Source organism: Nicotiana attenuata, chromosome 1 (assembly GCF_001879085.1).
Source record: "Nicotiana attenuata strain UT chromosome 1, NIATTr2, whole genome shotgun sequence".
Lineage (NCBI taxonomy): Eukaryota > Viridiplantae > Streptophyta > Magnoliopsida > Solanales > Solanaceae > Nicotiana > Nicotiana attenuata.
In genome coordinates, this window is record NC_031989.1 from 79,270,388 (window position 1) to 79,291,005 (window position 20,618).

The 20,618-nt window shown below is 37.0% G+C and overlaps 3 protein-coding genes across 4 annotated transcripts in view; 1 reads left to right on the plus strand and 2 right to left on the minus strand.

Moving 5' to 3' along the window:
- On the plus strand, nt 5,608-9,897 carry LOC109229368 (MDIS1-interacting receptor like kinase 2-like). Its single transcript, XM_019394791.1, has 2 exons — nt 5,608-9,116; nt 9,320-9,897. The coding sequence occupies exons 1-2, from the start codon at nt 5,819-5,821 to the stop codon at nt 9,682-9,684; spliced, it is 3,663 nt and encodes a 1,220-aa protein (XP_019250336.1). The 5' UTR covers nt 5,608-5,818; the 3' UTR covers nt 9,685-9,897.
- On the minus strand, nt 10,078-16,216 carry LOC109229379 (cellulose synthase A catalytic subunit 4 [UDP-forming]). 2 transcript variants are annotated; one of them, XM_019394801.1, is made up of 11 exons: nt 16,107-16,216; nt 15,788-16,016; nt 15,509-15,615; nt 14,551-14,623; nt 14,291-14,450; nt 13,095-13,707; nt 12,539-12,802; nt 12,222-12,434; nt 11,613-12,131; nt 11,151-11,501; nt 10,078-11,062 (listed from the first exon to the last, which is right to left on the minus strand). In XM_019394801.1, the coding sequence occupies exons 1-11, from the start codon at nt 16,158-16,160 to the stop codon at nt 10,481-10,483; spliced, it is 3,165 nt and encodes a 1,054-aa protein (XP_019250346.1). In that variant the 5' UTR covers nt 16,161-16,216; the 3' UTR covers nt 10,078-10,480. The 2 variants fall into 2 exon arrangements, with proteins under 2 accessions (XP_019250346.1, XP_019250354.1); XM_019394809.1 differs by having other exon boundaries at nt 10,280-11,062; nt 15,788-16,013.
- The window catches only part of LOC109229394 (protein PHOSPHATE STARVATION RESPONSE 1-like), an 8,521-nt gene continuing 5,939 nt past the window's right edge, over nt 18,037-20,618 (minus strand). The window contains exons 7-8 of the mRNA XM_019394820.1: nt 19,343-19,412; nt 18,037-18,805 (exon numbers count right to left, since the gene is read on the minus strand). Of these exons, the coding sequence (XP_019250365.1) occupies nt 18,488-18,805; nt 19,343-19,412 (388 nt within the window). The 3' untranslated portion in view covers nt 18,037-18,487. The remainder of the gene's footprint in view (nt 18,806-19,342; nt 19,413-20,618) is intronic.

The window sequence follows — 20,618 nt, forward strand, 5'->3', positions numbered from 1 at the left end:
TTTATTTGCAATTATGTATTTCAACTACTTATTTGTTAAAGGACTAATTCATAAGTATAAGTTCGGTCGGGACCCACCGTTGTGGACCGAGAGGGTGCCTAACACCTTCCCCTCAAGGTTATTTCGAGCCCTTACCCTAAATCTCTGGTAATGCAAACTAGTCTAAGAGTTAACCGCTCTAGGTGCCCTAACGCACCATAATCCGTTAGGTGGTGACTCTTCAAATACCCAAATCCCTAAAGGAAATGAGCTATTACCCCCATGAGCGTCGAAACCCGGACTTTCTCCGCGGAGGAAAAAGGGGGCGCAACAATTATGACGGGTGAGGCTGTGACGTCATTCTGAACTGTCATCATTAGGTGTCGCCTTCAAAGTGTTACATCACCATCTCGGCCGTGATTACCACTACTCGTCCAAATTTCTCAATATTGCGGCCGATGAAGTTCGCTCATCAAGGCCGACCAAAAGATGACCTCGATAAGCGGAGGGACTAACCGTATGGGTCAAAATTCAACCAAGGAAATTTGGTACGAAGAGGTGGCTATCATGACGATTATAACTCAGTATAGGCAGGCTGGACGAAGCTGGTCAAGTGGTTAACAAGCTCGAGTCGTCATGTGACCATATGGGCCGAAGTCAAGTAGCAGGAGCGAAAAGAACGGCTAATATAGCCTTGGAATATCCAAAGGGAATATTCCCTTTGAATATTCTTTCTGTTGTACTTTTAGGGTTTTTTGGGAAATGTCCCACAGAGAGAGATATACAGAGTAAGAGAGAGAAGGGGAAGGGGGACCGATTTGGGAGAGAAGAACACGGTTGTAAGAGAGAAAATACAAAGAACCACTTTTAATAAAGATTCCATCTTTTTGTGAACTATTCTATTGTCTTTTCCATCCGATCCAAGAGAAGTGCATGATATTCTCTAACATTCGTATCAATCGCGATTGTTAGAGGAAAGAATCTCTCACCCTCTTCAATATTGGGTGAATCTTTTCCTCTATTTACATTTAAGTCATTCGATGTTATTTAATGCATGGTCTCCTTATATATTATTGCATCTGCCTTCATCACTGCCCGTATTTACATTCAAGTATATTTTCCACTAATGATATCTGTCGTTGATCTAGAATTAATTATTTTTGACTAGGATTTACCCACTACCTTCTTATCTAATTAGTTTAACAAAAATATTTTATACTTTTTGGTCAAACATATAGGATATGTATTGTGTGTTTATTGTTAGCTAGTATTTGATCATGTTTCTACTCGGTTACAGTAGTTCATGAACTAATTTCTCTATTAAATTTTGACTCATTTCAAATATCATCTAGGAAATTGTAACCTGAACTCCTGCAAGTGCTAATTATCAGGGAAATATCCTCCAGTATTTTACACCAATGAAACAATTTAACTATAAAGTCACAAATTAAAATAAAGAAATATAGTATCACTTAATTATGATTATATGAAAATAATTTATATACAAAGACACATTTATGTATTTATTTGTCTGGTATAAGTAATTAGTTTGAGCAATTTTTTTCCGACACTATTGTCTTATCGAGGATGCATCACATCAAATGCAATCAAATCAAACCAGTTTTAGGAAAAAGAGATGCTTTAATTAGGGGCACAAAATCATTCTCAACTCCGACGATCAAAATGGCAGCAGATTTGCTTGTCTGAGCACCAAAAACCAACCAATATAATTATTTTATAAATTTAGTGGTTTTAGCCAAATGTGAGTTGGATAACAATCAATAACGGTTGACCTTTTTTGATTTGATTAAAACGAAAATGAGATTGAGAGAAATGATTTTTTCTTGAAAAAACTCTGATCCTGATGTTTAGAGTTTTTGTTACTATTTCACCGTGACACTGATTTAGACATATGCCTATGTAATTGTATCCAGTGTTTCGGCAAAATTCATAGTTTTGGCTCTAATTTCACACATGTATGTGCAGGGCTGTGCATAATTTGATAAATATCGAATTACTGTACAGAAATCAAAATTTTTATATTTGGTATTTGAAATTTTTGTATTTGGTATGATATTTGGTTTAAGTACTTAAAAAAATTGCTATTTGGTATTTAAAAGAAAATACCGAAATACTGATATCGTACCGAAATATATAATAAGTTACACAATACACATATTATTGATTATAAAATAAATATTAACATTGTATTGGTATCGAATAAACCGAAATCGAAAGGAAAAAAAATGAATCATACCGAATTTAATTGGGTATGGTATTGGTATAGCATTTTAAGAAGGTAAAATGGCCTCTTGGCCACTTAAACTTGCACCCAATTGCCAACCCGGTAAACAAATTTACAATCTTCCTATTTGAACATCTTAACTTGACGGAATGAATACTAATAAACACATCCAACCGAGCATGTATATCAATTGCGTTAACATGTCAAACAGTCATATTCTAGATCATTTATTGCTTGACATATGTTATTTGTGGGTCCCACTTTTAAAATTAATTTATCAAAATTTCATTTTATTTTTACTTTCTTCTCTACTCACCTCCTCCTTCCTACCCCCCCCCTCCCCACCTACCCCCCCCCCCACCCCCACCCCTAAAAAAAAAAGAAATCAGTAAGAGAAGATACTACCAGAAAAGTTTCTGACCAAACTCCAAATCCAAGAAATTAGCCAGTTTCCTTCATCCATATTCTACTTCTCTTCTTATTTTTGTTAAATTCAATTAGGAATAGAATTTGACAATCAAAAAATCTCAATGGCTGCCATCTCCGGTTAGCCGACGACCAACCACATAGCCACATCTCTTTTTTTAAAGTCCGAAATCATAAGAGATAAGTAAAATCACACATCTTCAAATCGAATCTGGCCGAAAAACTCCCAATTGCTCTCTGTCCTTGCTTAAGTTCAAAAGCCATAGCATTTCTTTACTCAAACTACTCACTATATTTGAGAAAGAATGAGAAAACGAGATGATAAATATTTGAAAGATAATAAAAAAAAAAACTGGATAAAAAATGGAGTGGACTGATGGGAGATAACTAGGGAGGGGTTAATGGTGAAAAGAAGATGAGATGAGAGGCGAGCAATGATAATGAGAGGCGAGCAGTGATGGACGGCTTTGGGGGTGTTATTTCCCTTTTCTTTTTCATTTTTTAAATTTTCTTTTGATTTTAGTATTTTTTTTAAAAATCAAATATTGTACTCACGCGTTTTTTTTTTTTTGCGTGATTGACACGATTTTATCCACATTACCCATGTCACTGCCACATAAGCATAGTCAATGGTCAAAGTGGTTTATTAGTATTCATTTCGTCAAGTTAAGGTGTTCAAATGAGAAAATTGTAAGCTTGTTTACCGGGTTGGCAATTTGGAACAAGTTTAAGTGGCCAGGAGGCCATTTTGCCGTTCAAGAAATCAAATACCGAAAATACCGAATCGAAATGTCTAAATACCATACCATACCGACTGACGAACACCCCTACGTATATGTGTTAAAGAAATAAGCAAAGATAAAATTAAATATGTAATCAGAGTCCAAACTTTTTTGTATTTAAAAAATTAAAAATAACAAAAGCTCCAAACCCTAAGAATCTAAATCTTGAATGCACCACTGAATATATATTACATTTTCTTGCAAGGATTCATTATTACAGCACTATAATTAATTATTCGGGTTATCATGCTATTTCACTAAGTCATATGAATTACAAGAAAATACACATGACTTCACACCATAACAAAAAATGGCTCATGTTTTTAAGTTTTACCCTACCTAGCCCATATTGTACATATTTTGAAAGCACTGCCAAATTCAAAATCTGTGTTCTTACAATCATTGCTTCTAAAAGCTATGGAGTTAAATATGGATTCTCACAATCATTGCTTTCACTCTCTCTTCTTCTCACATCTTCTACATATGCTTCAAGGGGCTGAGTATTTTCTGCTTCTCCCCATGTGACACCTGGTTGCAATGCAAGAAAATTGAAAAGTAGAAGTCTACCATTGAAGGCTATTCAAAGCTTTGCTTTCGAAAATATGATTTTTTGAGTTTGTTAGTTATTTGGATTGGGTGTTGTTCCAATTGATTGCAAATATCAAAAGGAGTTCAAGATTTAAATTTCAAGTAATTTGGAGTAGATTTGAGCAAGATTTGAGTTAAATTTCAGAAAAGACGCAAGGAAGAAGACGAAGTCAGTGTTTTGTATGATTTTGTATAATCTTGTATAATAGTGTATATGAGTGTATCAACACACCTTATACACTATTATACAGTTTTATACACCTTTATACAAACGTCTGTAGACGAACTTCTTCCACGATTTTCAGTTGCAATTCTTGTTCAAAACCAGTCCAAATCTCCATTAAACGACTTCAAATTTCGTATACAACATCCTTATACTATTTCTAACAAGTCTAAGTAACACCCACTCCAAATTTCTCACAAAATCAAATTCGAAATTTAAACCCACATATTTAAGCTTGTTAAAAATCTAATTTCACCATCTAAATGGATTTGGTTTGTTGAACTAATATTTGAATCACAGTTATTGATTCGAAAATTAACCTAAAAGCTTGAGGAATCTTTTTTAAAAATTAAATAGTAATTTTGAGAACCTATTGGAGTTGGATGTTGAATCTTAGCTATTATTTTTGGGTTAGTTGGTTGTAAATTAAAATATGGGCTATAAAATTGAAAGTAGGGAGGCCAGTTGTTCTAATATAAAATTTTCCCTATTATTAATTAGTTAAAGACTAGTACCATTTTCTTTCTTTATATTACGAATGAAGTTAGTCAACATCCTTATCAATCGGCCAATAAATTGTCTCAGTGAGTATTTTTCGACTATTAACAGAGAAAACAACATTTTAATACAACATTAAATAGAAAAAAGCCATCATTTTTGACCCACCGGCACATGGGTTTCCTATAGAAGACCTGTTATATTTTCCATAGCAGATTTTTCCAATTTTAGGCTGTTGAATGAGCTTTGAAAGGTCAACAATCCAGTTGTTAAAAATCATATTTGTCATGGCATCTGCAGGTCAACTTATTAGACTAATAATACACACTCAATACAAATGTTCTTTTTAAATAAAAATAATAAAAATATGATAGTATTCGAACCAGTTTGTGTGTACTTAACTATTTCGGCTTTATGTCTATAGGGTCAAAACCAACCAGACAGTCAGACTCAAATGTTCAATAAACGTTTTTGTTAGTTTTCCCACCATGTTGAAGTAAACAAAAAATAAGCATTGACTTGATTACATTTTTCTTTAGTGGTGGAGAGGTTTCTGGGCATTTCCACTTTCAAAATCAACATAGAAACTGCAACTAGTACTTGAATATTAGTTTTCCTATGTAATAGCCTGCAATAAATCGCACTAGGCAAGCCTTATGCGACAGGCTCCAGAAGGCATTGAGGGGGGATAGATCCCAGGTCATTTGTATGGGTGACCGCCCTCCAAACCAAACCAACTGGGCCATCCCTAAGGGATAATATTGGTTTTCAAGCAAGTTATTTTACTACACTTTTCGCACTAAACTGTTCACACTCAAAACTTGTAGAGTATTTACTATTATTGGTCAAGGTGGAATATGATATTGCAAAATCCTCAAGATTTTTAATGAGTTGAAACCGTGTTATTGTGACATCTTGTATTGGACCATTAAGCCTTGTACCTTTCAACTACATCTTTGGATATGATTGTTTTTCCACTAATTTTACTATCCCTTTTTGTGGTGCACTTATATATGACAACCCTTTTGAGTTAAAAGCTCAAAAATGTTGTATTCTTCTTGAAACCAAGTATTAGACATGACAACATTTCATAGTACCTTTGTTTACATTCTACATGTGCTACTTCTTTGTTCACTTCCATTAAATATCACATCTTCAGCAAGAACTGAAGCTGAAGCTCTTGTCAAATGGAAGAGTAAATTATCTCCTATTTCTTTTTTGGATTCTTGGTCCATTTCCAATCTCAGAAACTTGTGTAATTGGACAGCTATTGTTTGCAATATTGGTGGAACAGTTTCTGAGATCAATCTTTCTGATGCAACCCTCTCTGGCTCTCTTGATCAGCTTGATTTTACTTCATTCCCGAGCCTCACTCGTTTTAATCTCAATGGCAATAACTTCAGTGGATCGATACCTTCGAATATTGGCAATGCCTCTATGCTCACTTTCTTGGACCTGAGTAACAATATCTTGGAAGGTGTCATACCAGAAGAGATTGGGAAGTTAACACAAGTTGAATATCTCAGTTTTTATAACAACAATTTAAATGGTGTTATTCCCTATCAAATTAGCAGTCTTCAGAAGGTAAGGTACTTGGATCTTGGATCAAATTTCTTAACTACTCCTGATTGGTCTAAATTGAGGAATATGCCTCTGTTGACACATCTGAGCTTTGGTTACAATGAACTGAGTTTAGAATTCCCTGAATTTGTACTCCGTTGCCACAATCTGACTTACCTCGATATATCTTTAAACCATTTGAATGGTTCAATACCAGAAACAGTATTCACCAACTTAGACAAGCTTGAGTACCTTAATCTTTCATCCAATTCATTTGAAGGTTCATTGTCACCAAATTTTACCAAGTTGTCCAAGTTAAAAGAACTTCAGCTTGGTATTAACATGTTTTCTGGCTTAATTCCTGATGAAATTGGTTTGATCACTAGTCTTGAAGTTGTTGTACTTTTCAACAATTCATTTCAAGGAAATATTCCATCTACTATAGGCAGACTCAGAAATCTTCAACATCTGGATCTTCGAACGAATCGTTTGAATTCAACCATTCCTTCTGAGCTTGGCCTGTGTACTAACCTCACCATCTTGGCTTTAGCACAGAATTTCTTGCAAGGACCATTGCCTCCATCTTTCTCTTCTCTGACCAAGTTATCTGAATTGGGGTTGTCTGGTAATATTCTTTCTGGTGAGATCTCAACATATTTCATCACCAATTGGACTGAGCTGACATCTTTGCAGCTTCAAAACAATTCCTTTACTGGGAAAATTCCACCTGAAATCAGTCAGTTAAAAAGCCTCAAATATCTTTACCTCTTTCATAACAATTTCACTGGTTCCATTCCCTCTGAGATTGGAGACTTGCAAAACTTGTTGGAGCTAGATTTCTCTGACAACAAGCTTTCAGGCACAATACCTCCATCCATTGGAAACTTAACCAATCTAACAATGTTGCATCTTTTTCGCAACGTTCTCAGTGGAACCATTCCTCCTGAGATTGGGAAATTGACATCTCTTCAGACCCTCGATATCAATACCAACCGACTTAGTGGTGAGCTGCCGGATATCACTTCTGACCTCAGTAGTCTGAAGCTTTTTTCTGTATATAGTAATAATATCTCAGGCAGTGTTCCTGAGGACTTTGGAAAGAACAGTCCTCAATTGTCCGGTGTCAGCTTTTCAAATAACAGCTTCACTGGTGAATTGCCACCTGGATTATGTAGCCAGTTTGCTCTTGAGGAGTTGACAATAAATGGTAACAAATTCAGTGGGAAGTTACCAGATTGCTTGAAGAATTGCACAGGGCTAAAAAGGATAAGGCTTGAAGGCAACAACTTATCTGGTAATCTTGCGGAGGCATTTGGCGTGCACCCGAATCTTGATTTCCTTTCTCTCATTGACAACCAATTTTCAGGTGAACTCTCACCTGAATGGGGGAAATGTGAAAAACTCACAAGTCTAAGAATGGATGGAAACAAAATTTCTGGTGTGATTCCAGCTGAGCTAGGGAATCTGAGGGAGCTGCGCGTGTTAACTTTGGAAGGAAATGAATTGACCGGTGAAATTCCTTCTCAACTGGCAAAGTTAGGCCAGCTCTACAATCTCAGCTTGAGCAAAAACAATCTTGCAGGAGGCATCCCTCAGTCTGTTGGAAATTTAACTAAGCTCCAGTATCTTGACTTGTCAACAAACAAGTTAAGTGGTAACATACCGGTAGATGTTGGGAAGTGCGAGAGACTTTTGAGCTTGAATCTTGGCAACAACTCATTATCAGGTGGTATTCCCTCTGAACTTGGAAATTTGATGGGGTTGAGTATTCTTTTGGACCTCAGTGGCAATTCGCTATCAGGAACAATCCCACAAAACTTGGCCAAGCTTACCTTATTGGAGGATCTCAACCTCTCACATAACAACCTCTCAGGTACAATTCCTCCATCATTATCTCGCATGGTCAGTCTTCAGGAAATGGACTTTTCCTACAACGAGTTTTCAGGACCAATTCCAACCGATGGAGTATTTCAAGGAGCGGCTGCTAGATCTTTTCTTGGAAACTCTGGTTTGTGTGGAAATGTAGAAGGATTATCCTCGTGTAATTTGGCTACCCCGGATGAGAAGTCCAGAAACAAGAATCAAAAGGTTCTTATTGGGGTACTTGTACCGGTGGCCTGCCTCATACTTTTGGCAATCGTTTTTGTTGCATGCCTTGTATCTCGAAGGAAGGCTAAGCAATATGATGAGGAGATCAAAGCCAGCCAGATGTATGAGAATTCAGAGTCTCTCATTTGGGAAAGAGAAGGGAAGTTTACATTTGGTGACATTGTGAAAGCTACTGAAGATTTCAATGAGAAAAACTGCATTGGAAGAGGAGGCTTTGGAAGTGTTTATAGAGCAGTTCTGCCATCTGGGCAGGTTGTTGCAGTCAAAAGACTCAACATGTCAGACTCAAGTGACATTCCTTTAACGAGTCGTCGAAGCTTTGAGAATGAGATCAGAACTTTGACAGAGGTGAGACACAGGAATATAATCAAGCTCTTTGGTTACTGTTCCAAGAATGGGTGCATGTACTTGGTTTATGAGTATATAGAAAAAGGTAGCCTCGGGAAAGTTCTCTATGCCAGTGAGATGGTAACGGAACTGGGATGGGGCACAAGAGTGAAAATTGTGCAAGGAATAGCACATGCACTTGCTTACTTGCACCATGACTGCTCCCCACCCATCGTGCACCGTGATGTATCGCTGAATAACATCTTGCTTGAGTCAGAGTTCGAGCCACGACTCTCTGACTTTGGCACAGCAAAGCTGCTAACTTCAGGATCATCAAATTGGACCTCAGTTGCTGGTTCTTATGGCTACATGGCACCAGGTATTTTACTCATTAGCTAATGCATCCATATATCTGTTGGTTTTTTCAGAATGTTTATAAACCCTTGCAATTCCTTATTAGGTCTTCTGATTTTAGTGTCCCTGACGCAGCTAATTTTCTGCTAAACAGGCTAGTGATAGTTGATATTCTTGTTTTAGCAAAGAAGAATGTTTCACTAACATCTTGTGTTTCTTGTTGTGCAGAGCTTGCATTTACCATGCGCGTTACAGAAAAATGTGATGTTTATAGTTTTGGAGTTGTGGCTATGGAGGTTATGATGGGAAGGCATCCAGGGGAGCTTTTAACCTCATTATCAGCAGCAACAACTTTATCATCAGAAATTCTTTTGAAGGATGTTCTTGACCAAAGACTTCAACCACCCACTGGCCACTTGGCAGAAGCAGTGGTTTTTGTAATCATGATTGCCTTTGCATGCACACGTACCACTCCTGAGTCACGACCAACCATGCGTTCTGTAGCACAAGAATTATCTGCTCAGACTTTGCCTTACCTTCCACAGCCATTGGGGTCAATAGAAGTGAGCAAACTAACAAGTTTCCAGAAATAGCAGAAAGTATGAGATGACAAGCCTGATGTATAGGTGTGAAAAATGTACAGGCTGCAGCAGAGTTCTAGTGTTAGTGTCTATATAGTTTCAATGATGAAACATTGGGGCTGGCCGAATTATTACGTTGTGGGTGCACTTTTCTCTAGAGAGAAAGAAATAATATCATCCTGTTGATCATGATACTTAGATCTCAAAGTCTTTTAAGCCTAATTATATTGATATCTTTACTTCCAACAACAACAACTATGCCTCAACCATTAGCAAGTTGGAGTCGGCTATATGAATCATCACTTCTTCATCTACGCTCGATTATATCATTATCATACCCAATAAGATAGAAAGGGGGAAAAAGTTAAATCTATATAAAAATAATAGTAATGACAATAGTAGAAGTTCTCTAAGTGATATCTTAACTTCCAGCAGGAACAAATAATAAAACAAAAGAAACCACAAAATCCTGCTGAGGTTGGTAGTACACTAGATTTCCATGTGATTTTATAACAATTTCTCCAAAGGAAGTGACTAGGTGTATGAAATATGAGCTTGAATACAGCCTCATAGAGATGAAAATTGAGGTGTATGTCATTAAAGATTATAGGAGAAAATGCTTAGCATCTTAAAAATCTGATATACATGGACAAGTTTGGATGGTACAGAGTGCCCTTCTCCTTTTCCTAGTCTTCACTTTATTGCTAGGCAAATCACTAGCAGAAAGACACAATGTGTCACTTGCAATCAAAATAGCTACCTAACAAAAATTTCAAAGAATACATCACACATATACCAGGCATGGCATTTAGCATTCCACTCCACACTGCTTGAGTATAGGGCCCTTCTGTTTTGGTAGGAAAGGGTCTATTCTGACCCAAACCAGTGAGAATATTGAAGCAAGAAGAATTGACCATAGGACCACAATGGTGGGAGTCCTGTTCTGCCTGCCCATCAATCCCTTTAGGAAAGGATAGAGATGGACAATAACCCAAAAGGCGAAGAATAACTTTCCGAAGAGAGGACCCCATGAACCATAACCATTGTTGATGGCATCCGAAACACCAGCCACAACACCAACCATATTCAAGATGATCAGAGTGGTTGGTGGGATGAGGAGTGTGGTCCATTTGAAGAGGTAAAGCTCCCCAAACTCGGTGTCCTCAGCTGCTTTTGCTGTTACGGTGAAATTTGTGTCTACACCAGCAAGAACTTTAAGAAGGCCTTGGAAAACTGCAAATAAATGTGCTGAAACACCACCAATGACCCAAAATTGCTCGTTACGCCACCAGGCCTCAATGCTTACTCCACTCCATCGCAGCTCGAGTACGCTTGTGACTATGATGGAGAGGAAGAGAGCCATGAACCAAATGCTTGCAAAGTTATTAAGCTGCAAAAAGAAACATGATCTTTGACTTAGAAAATTAAAATCAATCTTCAACATATTGTTGAACCAGATGAATTAAAAGTTCGCTTACCGTTGGGACGATAAATTTTCCAGTGAGAAGGCATACAGCTGGAAGGGTGCAGTAAGCTAGAAGAGCAATGGAAGTGAAAGGGTAAACAATGGTGTTAATGTAAGCTAGCCTTTCCAACAATTTGAGTTTACCACCCCAGGCATACCAAAGGGGACAATGACGACTCATGAAGATTTCGACAGAACCAAGAGCCCATCTCAGGACTTGGTGCAATCTATCTGATAGATTGATTGGAGCTGATCCCTTAAAAGCTGCTCTTTTTGGACAGCAATAAACTGATCTCCACCCTCTGCAGTGCATCTTGAATCCAGTCAAAATGTCCTCTGTGACAGAACCATAAATCCACCCAATCTGTCAAGAAAATAAGAAAGAAAAGCAATTAGTAGAAACTAGTGAAGCGACCATCAAACCAATTAGTAGAAGCTAGCGAAGCGACCATCGATAACTCATTATGATTCTAACCTCTTTGCCCCACTCAGTTTTCTCTTCATACCCACAGCTAATAACATGAATGGCTTCTTTTATGAGTGTTGTTGGATTTGTCCCTTCAGGAAGCCCACCATCTTCCATGAGTGTGGAAGCTATGAAAACTGGGGACTGCCCAAATCGTTTCTCAAAGTTCTTTTGGGACATAAGAGATGATTTCTCAAGCTCATCATATCCTTCAAGTCCTTCTTCAATTTCCTCAAGATCAAAGACAGGTCCAGATGGCTTCCTAGTGTAGTTCTTTCCATTCATTGTTCTCTTTTTCTTGCTATATAGTCCGAGTAAGGACTTGATGCTCTTCTTCTTGGACTTGGACTTGGGCTTTCTTGAACCACCACAACAGCAGCAGCACCAACTAGGCCAGCAATCACATGTCATCTTTGGCCGCTTCTCTGAAACAGGTGGATCATAGCCGTATAACGCCGGCCTGTTGAAGACACAACCTGTTCCAACATACACTGGCCCTTGAATTCCATCCAGGCCTTTCATGTTGATCTGTCACCATCAAAAAAAGATAACAGATTGAATCAGAACAAAATAGTGAGGATAAATCCTACCTTGCTGCATTTATAGATTAAAACTTACATCAAAGAAGACAACATTACGGTTGGCATATCTATCATGGCGATCAATACCATCAAATCTCTGGGGAAATTGGACAAAACAGAGCTTCTTTCCAATTTGTGGGTCCATTAAAAAGCACATGGCTTCTCTAACTGCCTTGCTGTTGTTAAGGTAGTGATCACAATCCAAGTTCAACATAAATGGTGCATTGGTCAGCACTGCAGAGACCCGAACCTATTTAGAAAAAAACAGAATCAATTACATATAACACGACAAAAAATGCTTAAAAGAATGTCAAGGAAGCCAGCCAGAAATTAATACTAGTAATAATTACTAACCAAAGCATTCATGGCACCAGCTTTCTTGTTGTGTTGATAGCCTGGTCGTTTCTCACGGGAAACATAGACAAGGCGCGGTAGCTCTTTTCCTTCAACGTCAAGTGCACCTTCACTACCAAGATAAACTTGAATCATACCAGGATGGTCTCTGGTATTGTTACCAGGCCATGGAGTTCCGTCTTGCATTACCCACCCTTCTTCTGGTTTTTTCTGAGCCTTTGCCACTAATGCATTAATTCTTACCTTGAATTCTTCATATTCTCTCTGCCACAAGATAATGACTTTTCAATTTGCAGCAAATATGATTTAGCCAAAGAAACTTAAGCCCTGATAAGTGATACTCCTTCTATCCGAATTTATATGACACTTTCCATTATGGGACGTCGGAAAATGTTTGACACGATTCCATTTCTACAACTTTCACAATAAACTATTTGAATAGGATTCTCTATTAAACTGTAACTTTTTAATGATGTAATTCAAATTAGCTATTTAGACAACTTGTCTACTCCGATACAGTCATATAAAATGAGACAAATGAAGTACTAATAGATACCTTCATGGCTCTGCGATCCTTGACAAAGGTAGGCTGAACTTTATCTTTCAAGTAATCAATCTTTTCATTGAAGTAGAAATCAGGTGCTCGAGGCTCTACGTTATATTTCTTACAAAATGGCACCCATCTCCTTGCGAATTCCGCCGTTTCTGCTAATGCATCAAACAGCAGCATTGATGCACCATCATCTGATACATAACAGCTGACCTTCTCAACAGGGTAATCAACAGCCAAGATCGACAAAACTGTGTTTGCAGTGATAATAGGAGGCTCCTTAAGGGGATCAACTGTGCTCACAAACACATCCACTGGAGCTAAACGATTCGGCTCGCCTTCACGCTCAAATCTCAATGTCAAGCGATCAAGGTAAGTTTCACGGTTTATGGGTGACCATTTGGGGAACTGATCAAGTATCCATGATAAACCAAACCATATTTCACATATTACAGAGATAATCCATAATGGATAAGCATCATTGGCTGGAGTTAAGATCCGGAAATGGAAGAAGAATCCAAGAATTACAAGCCTGAGTACAATGACTATGCGATATGGACTAATTAGGCTTGATGGAAGTGGAACTTTTCGCCAGAGTGGTTGCCGAGCTTCAGCCAAACTGTTTGGAAATCATTGAAATGGTTAAAACATTGAAATCTTTGCAAGTTTTATATGCTTAATGCTTGATCTGTTTCAATTCATAAATACTCCTTTCATGTTGGACCATTGTAGTATTTGATCCAATTTGTTAGTAATATTACATATACAACTTCAACAATTAACAAGACTTCAAATTCATGCAACTATTCAAACTTTAAGAATGTAATGTCTTCATTACCAATAAAACTTCTCAACTTGCTTTTGGGCACCTATTAAGAGAACCATTTATTATCATCAATTATTAGGGGTACTTGACTAAATTAACTTTATCTCTTCCTTAAGCGAGTAATTGATGATTATATGCCTACTTGGAGTAGTAAGGGTGAAATTAGAAAGAAAAAAAACTTAACGCATTCTTGATTTTCTCGGAGGAAGTAATATTATCTTCCACTATTACTAATACAATACATAGGTCAAATAACAACAACAACCATAACAAACCCGGTATAATCCCACATATTGGGGTCTGGGAAGGTAGTGTGTACACAGACCTTGTGAAGGTAGAGGGAGAGAAATAAATTGGAGAAAAAGAAAAGACTTACAGATAGTCATCATCTTCATCAGCTTGATCATTTCCACCATCACCCAATTTGCTTACTAGACCCCTCTTTTCTTGCCTATTCTTCCATTTCTCAACTCTTTCTTTCCATTCTGCGTCACCATAAGTTTCTTTTTGCTCATCTTCCAAATCCTTCCCTGCCACTGTAATTTAAATTCCATTAAAAGGAAAGTCACATTGACATGCTCCAATAAATAATAAAGTGCAACAGTTACTTATTTGGATGAGAATAGATAGATTTACCGCTTCCAGTAACGGATTGACTATAAGCAGCGCCATTTGCGTTGTGATGCTGTTGATTATAGTATCCATTCTCCTGCCAACATACAAACACTTGATTTCATTTCATTTCTAATATTGCATGGAGTTAGAGGTTGCAAATGGGCAGATTAGGTCACATTTGAGAGGATGAAATTCAAAAGTAGTCAGATTTACGAGTGACATTCAAAAATAGTCACAGTTTCAAAAGTAATCGAAATTTTGTCACTTTTCATATAAAGATAAATCTGAACGAAAATATTGTTCAAAATACGGAAAATATTCCAGCATGATATACTAGACTTACAGCATAATATAATGGAGTTCCAGCATAATATACTGGAGGGCCAGCATAACATGCTGGAAGTTCATACACATGTGCTCCAATCTCCAGTTTATTATGCTGGAAATTTTCGTGTATTTTAGTTCCAGCATAATATGCTGGAAGTTCATACACAGATGCATCAATCTCTATTATATTATGCTGGAACTTTCCGTGTTGCAGCAAAATAGTAGCTATTTTTTAATGACTTTACAAGCTATTTTTTAATTACCAGTCCGAAAGCTGACTAGCCTCTCCTATTTTCACCAAATAAGTGGATCAAAATAGGTCAAATCAATAAAGTGTTCATAACCCAACTCACTCAAAATTTGTTGGGTCTTTTTAGATGGGTCCAATAGCGGGTCATAATCCAAGTCCCCTAACAATAAATCATTCAACATCCCCTAATTTTTCCGTTTTGCTTTTTGAGAAAAAAAGGTGCAAGCTAATGCATTTTTTTTTCAAGTATTAACTTAGTTCTTCCAAATTTACATAATTCCTACTCTCTAAACTTGATTTTGTATGTTTTAGGTTGCTTGTTGACCAATAGAATTATAGTTTATAGAAAAGAGAAAAAAGAATAGGTTGGTGATTTGTTGAAATGAATCAGTATTAACTAACCGAGTGGTGGTGGTTGGGAGAAGTATGATGATTCTTGATCTGAAATTCTTGGTTAAAATCATCATGATCAAAGTCATCTTCATCATCACCTGCAACTCTAGGACAACCTAAACCAAATTGCAGAATACAACTATATATTGTAAGCTACAGATCATTTCAAGATCAAATGCATCATATATATGAAACAGGTTTTGATGGCCATGCATGCATGCACAAGTAAATCTGTACTTGGGTGCACGTAACATTTTGAAAGAATAATAAAAGTGAGAGGGCATGCACCTTTATGACGCTTATAGCGAGAATGACAGTGAGGGCAAGACTGATTGCCTTCACTCCTCTCATACTCATAACATGGCCTGCAAACTGGGAATCCACACTCACTACAAGCAACAAACGCGTCCCCGTTTTCCTTCACTCCAATCTCGTCTCCACAAATCTTGCATATCTTCTTCAAAGAAGACATCCGAGCTGCTGACTCATCTCTGGTTTCTGCTGGCTGAGGTCGCTGCTGATATAAAAATGATCTGTATCATGTTAGCAATGCAAAAGAAAATGAGTAGTATAATATTATAAGAAGAAATAATTAAGAATATATTACATCATCCCCAGTGTGGAAAACATGAAGTTCACTGCGAGAATGAGAACCAGCCATTGTGTTACGTCAGATGCCACTAAGGAAAATTGGGGGAATGAGCAATGAAAGGGAATGAGTAGAAGAGGTTATATTAAGGAGAAAAAATGTTCTACTTTTTGGTGGGAGGTTCAGATTTCTCACCAACTGATAGTTGGAGGGTCATTGGTTTGATTAGAAGAGACGTTACTTGGAACTAGGGACAGCTTGACGCTTGCTTCTTCTACATGCTTATTCTCTACACATGCAAACTCATTTTTAAAAAAATTCTTTTTAATTTGTTCTCCATTTTTTTATATCCTAATAAGATGGTAGTAGTGATCATAAAATTGTTCTTTCTTAAAGTATTCTCTCTTTATACGGATTACTTATAATTAGATGGTAGTAGTGTATGATGAATGGTTAGGCTGTACATAGCTTTCACACAAAGGTATCCAACCATTGATATCTGGATATTTATTAGTGGTAATTTAATTTGTATTTAAATATCAGTGTAATTTTACTTGTAAAAGTCTTTCTCTTGCTTTTGTATTTGTGCTAGATCATGATCTGAACCAGTTGCACATACACCTTAGTGCATATTTGGTTGTAATGGGTTATTTATCACAGAGATGTATTCAGGATTTCAAGAGGATGGGTGCACTATTGTGAATAGGTTGATCTAGAATTTACACTTGATGGGTTTAACTTTAATCTCTTAGTACTTTTTACATATATATCTATACTCCATGCCGAAAACAAGACCGTTTAGAGTGGAATTTGAACCGCCAATTTCACTTATAGAGGTGCACCTGATAATAATTGCACCATAGGAGTCTTTGAGAATGGGTGCACGCACATATATTTAAGTAATTTTAAAGAAATATAACATTGTTATACATGGTTTAGGGAGAGGAGTATGGGTTCACGTGAACCCATACCCCTTAACCTAGATACGCCTCTTATTTACCATATTTTACAGGTTACGAATAACATGTTTGCGATATAAATTAAAGTTACTTATAAGTGATTTTTAAATATCTTGATATTAAAATCTTATTAACATTGTCATTGTTAAATTCAATTTGTTGCAAGGATTTAAGTTAGGGTTTTTTCATTTTTAGCCCGTGCCAAAAACTATATACATTTTCAACAGTCGAAAAAGTGTATAACACTTGTATAACTTTTGTACAAAATATATATATATATATATATATATATATATATATATATATTATTTTGAGAGCAACTACACAGTGTCATTTTCCCTTTTAAGTAACGCCAGACTACTGCTAATGCTTATCATTAAAACTTACAAGTAATTAACTGATCTGATTTTGTAAATGTTTTATCAGTATCAGTCATAGAATTTAAAACTCTTGTTGTTATATGATTAAGTTGGGAGTAATTCAAATATAGCCAGATTTACAAGTGGTCATTAAAAATAGCCACAGTTTCAAAAGTAATCGAAATTTAGCCACTTTTCATGTAAAGATAAATCTGAACGAAAACACTGTTCAAAATCCGAAAAAATACTCCAGAGTAATATACTGGAGTTCCCGTATAATATACCGGTCCAGCATAATATACTGGAGATTGGAGCACCGGTGCTCCAATCTCCAGTATATTACACTGAAACTTTCCGCGTGTTGGAGTTCCAACATAATATGCTGGAAGTTCATACACAGGTGCACCGATCTCCAGTATATTATGCCGGAACTTTCCGTGTTGCAGCAAAATAGTGGCTATATTTCAATGACTTTGCAAACACTGGCTATTTTTGAATGATCAGTCCGAAAACTGGCTAGCCGATGCTATTTTTACGATTAAGTTGCTTTGAAATGGCTGCAATCTTTTCGAAAGTCCAATGTATAGGAAAAATACTCACTACTCTGCAATTCCTAAGCTTGCTTCAACATGATAAAACCATTATCTTTAACAAAGACTACATAATGCAACTGATGAGAATCCAAGCAATAAGAACTACTTCCATTCCTGATACATACACTGTAACCGGACAACTCAAACGACCTACATTTTCAAATGATGGGGGGAAGAATCTTGGTACCTCAAACCTTACTGAACTAGAAATAGACATCAGGAGGACCACCAGTTCCTCGTTCTCCTTCCAACGGTAGCTCTAGAGTCTAGAATGACACATATTGACAAATCTAACATCAAAAGTTCGATATTTCTTTATGATCTATGTCAAATGAGAGGATACACCATGGCTCATCGGAGTATTGCCATGAAAAGAACACGATGGTATTTTTAGCTCCTTCGCGAGCCAAACCTTGTTCTACTCAAGAATGATGTTCCAAGCATCAAAATATAACTATCCTACCAAAGGTTTTGTGACCTAGGGGGGCTTATTCATCCAATTTAGAGCGCTTTGATGGTGGTGAATCAAATGTGCTGGTTATATTTGTCTCAGGCTCTCCAACTTCTTTTTCCCGCTTTTTCTGCTTCTCATCAACCTCTTTAGCAATATCAACCTGCGACACTCCAGGATCATTTTTGCAGGAGGAACTTTGAACGGCATCTGACAATTGTGCAAAGGCATCATCTGCAGTGGATGATGAGCCTTTAGCCAAGTCCACGCCAGGAATTGACTTGCACTGCTTCTCAAACATCTCCTGGAGGTATCGCCCTTGTTCTTCTATACGCAGCTGCAGATTTCTTTGAATCTGCAAAAGGACATGACAACCATAAGTGCACATAACATCATAAATAGCGCACATGCATCATTAGTTACCACAAGACCATCAAATAATAGACCGGACGAGCTGCCTATTCATATTATCAATGGGCATCAGAACGCTATTCTATTACCTATGATAGAGAGGATTCGTATCCCAGTAATGAACTATGAGGAACTCAAGATTTACTTTTTTTAAAAACAACAAAAAATGAGGCACTCAAGATTGACTGGCTTATATCTCAATAGTCCTCCACAAGGAGGAAGAGAAACCTAAGGGAATTGCTTACATCATAAATTAAACAGAACATACACAAGGAAAAACTGACTTGCAATTCTCCTTATTTTCAGGACTGTTTATCACGATTGGAAGATCAGAAAGGCCACAAGCAACCAACTAAAACATCACAAGCAGACAGACATTATCCTCATGTGACAGATACAGTTCCTTGTTGAACGCAAGCAATGACCACCAATCAAAGTATCAAACTGTAAGTACTTCTTACTTCAAAGCAAGAAATCATACCTCAAGCTGTTCATGCAGACGCTTCTGAACTTCCATCTGTAGTCGCAATGCTTCTGTGATCTCAATTCCCCTGTATCGCAGCCCAACACATCATATTTGAATGAAAACCAGTGCATAAGAATACACGACAATAAGATATAACGGGAAACTTAAAATTACATACAAATAAAGCCCTTAAAGGTACCACCCATTCTTTGTATTCAGAGAACCATTATAGCCAGCGTCACATAATAAATGCACAAAACTCTTACAGCTATCCGGCCTCAGTCACAGAACCCTCAATTTAACTATTTGAATCTCTTCCTTTTCTGCACCTTGTCCTTCAACTTGTTTCTCCCTCTCCCTCTCCCTCGCTCTCCATCTCTCTCTCTCTCTCTCTCTCTCTCTCTCTCTCTCTCTCTCTCTCTCTTTATTGGGGGAACAAATACATCCTTCTACTAAACATCACCCAGTATTATCGTCAGCCTTTTCCTTTTCAGAATTAGCATAAACATATGCCATACCAAGAAAATTCCTTGTTTCTAATAACATGTTTATATAAGTGTTCGTGGTGTAATAATCCACGATAATAAAATTATTTTGTCCCGACATATTTTTGTTTGGGTTTTTCTTTATATTATATTTTCAGTCCCCAGGCATATGCGAAAAGGGTACTCTCAACGATTACTTCTAATAAATGAATTCTACTCCTGATTCATGGAGAAGTAGAAATTTCTCTCATTAAATATGTGCAAGAGAATTTCAAATCTTCAGAAATCAACTCAATTTTACCCTCCAGAAAAATTTGTCAATTTGGGCTTTCCACCAGTCAATCTTATTGTAGAAGTTTCTACTGTAATTATTTGAATATTTTCAAATGAAGAGTTTTACAACTTGTTGAATTTTCAGTTTGTAATCTCTAAATAATGTATTGGATGATATTTTATTCATGTCCTGTTTACTTCAGATATTGTTGGCTTGATCTATGAAAGGTGAAACAAGATGATTAAATTGGGAATGAGCATATATATGATAACTACTTTACCTACAAATCACATTCCTACCCCACCCCTGATATCATGAAAGCTAAATCAGATAGTTAAGAAATAGAACCTAAGCATCAATATGATGCATAATGAAAGGGGACATATTATGTAAATGCATTTCAGAGACTCTGCACGCAGCATCCACATTGGGAGGCCCCATTTGAGGATGAAGCAAGGTAGAAAAGGGGAGGAAAAAAAAAGGGGGGGGGGGGGGGGTACATCCGATGTTAATGTCTAATACTCAGCAGTAA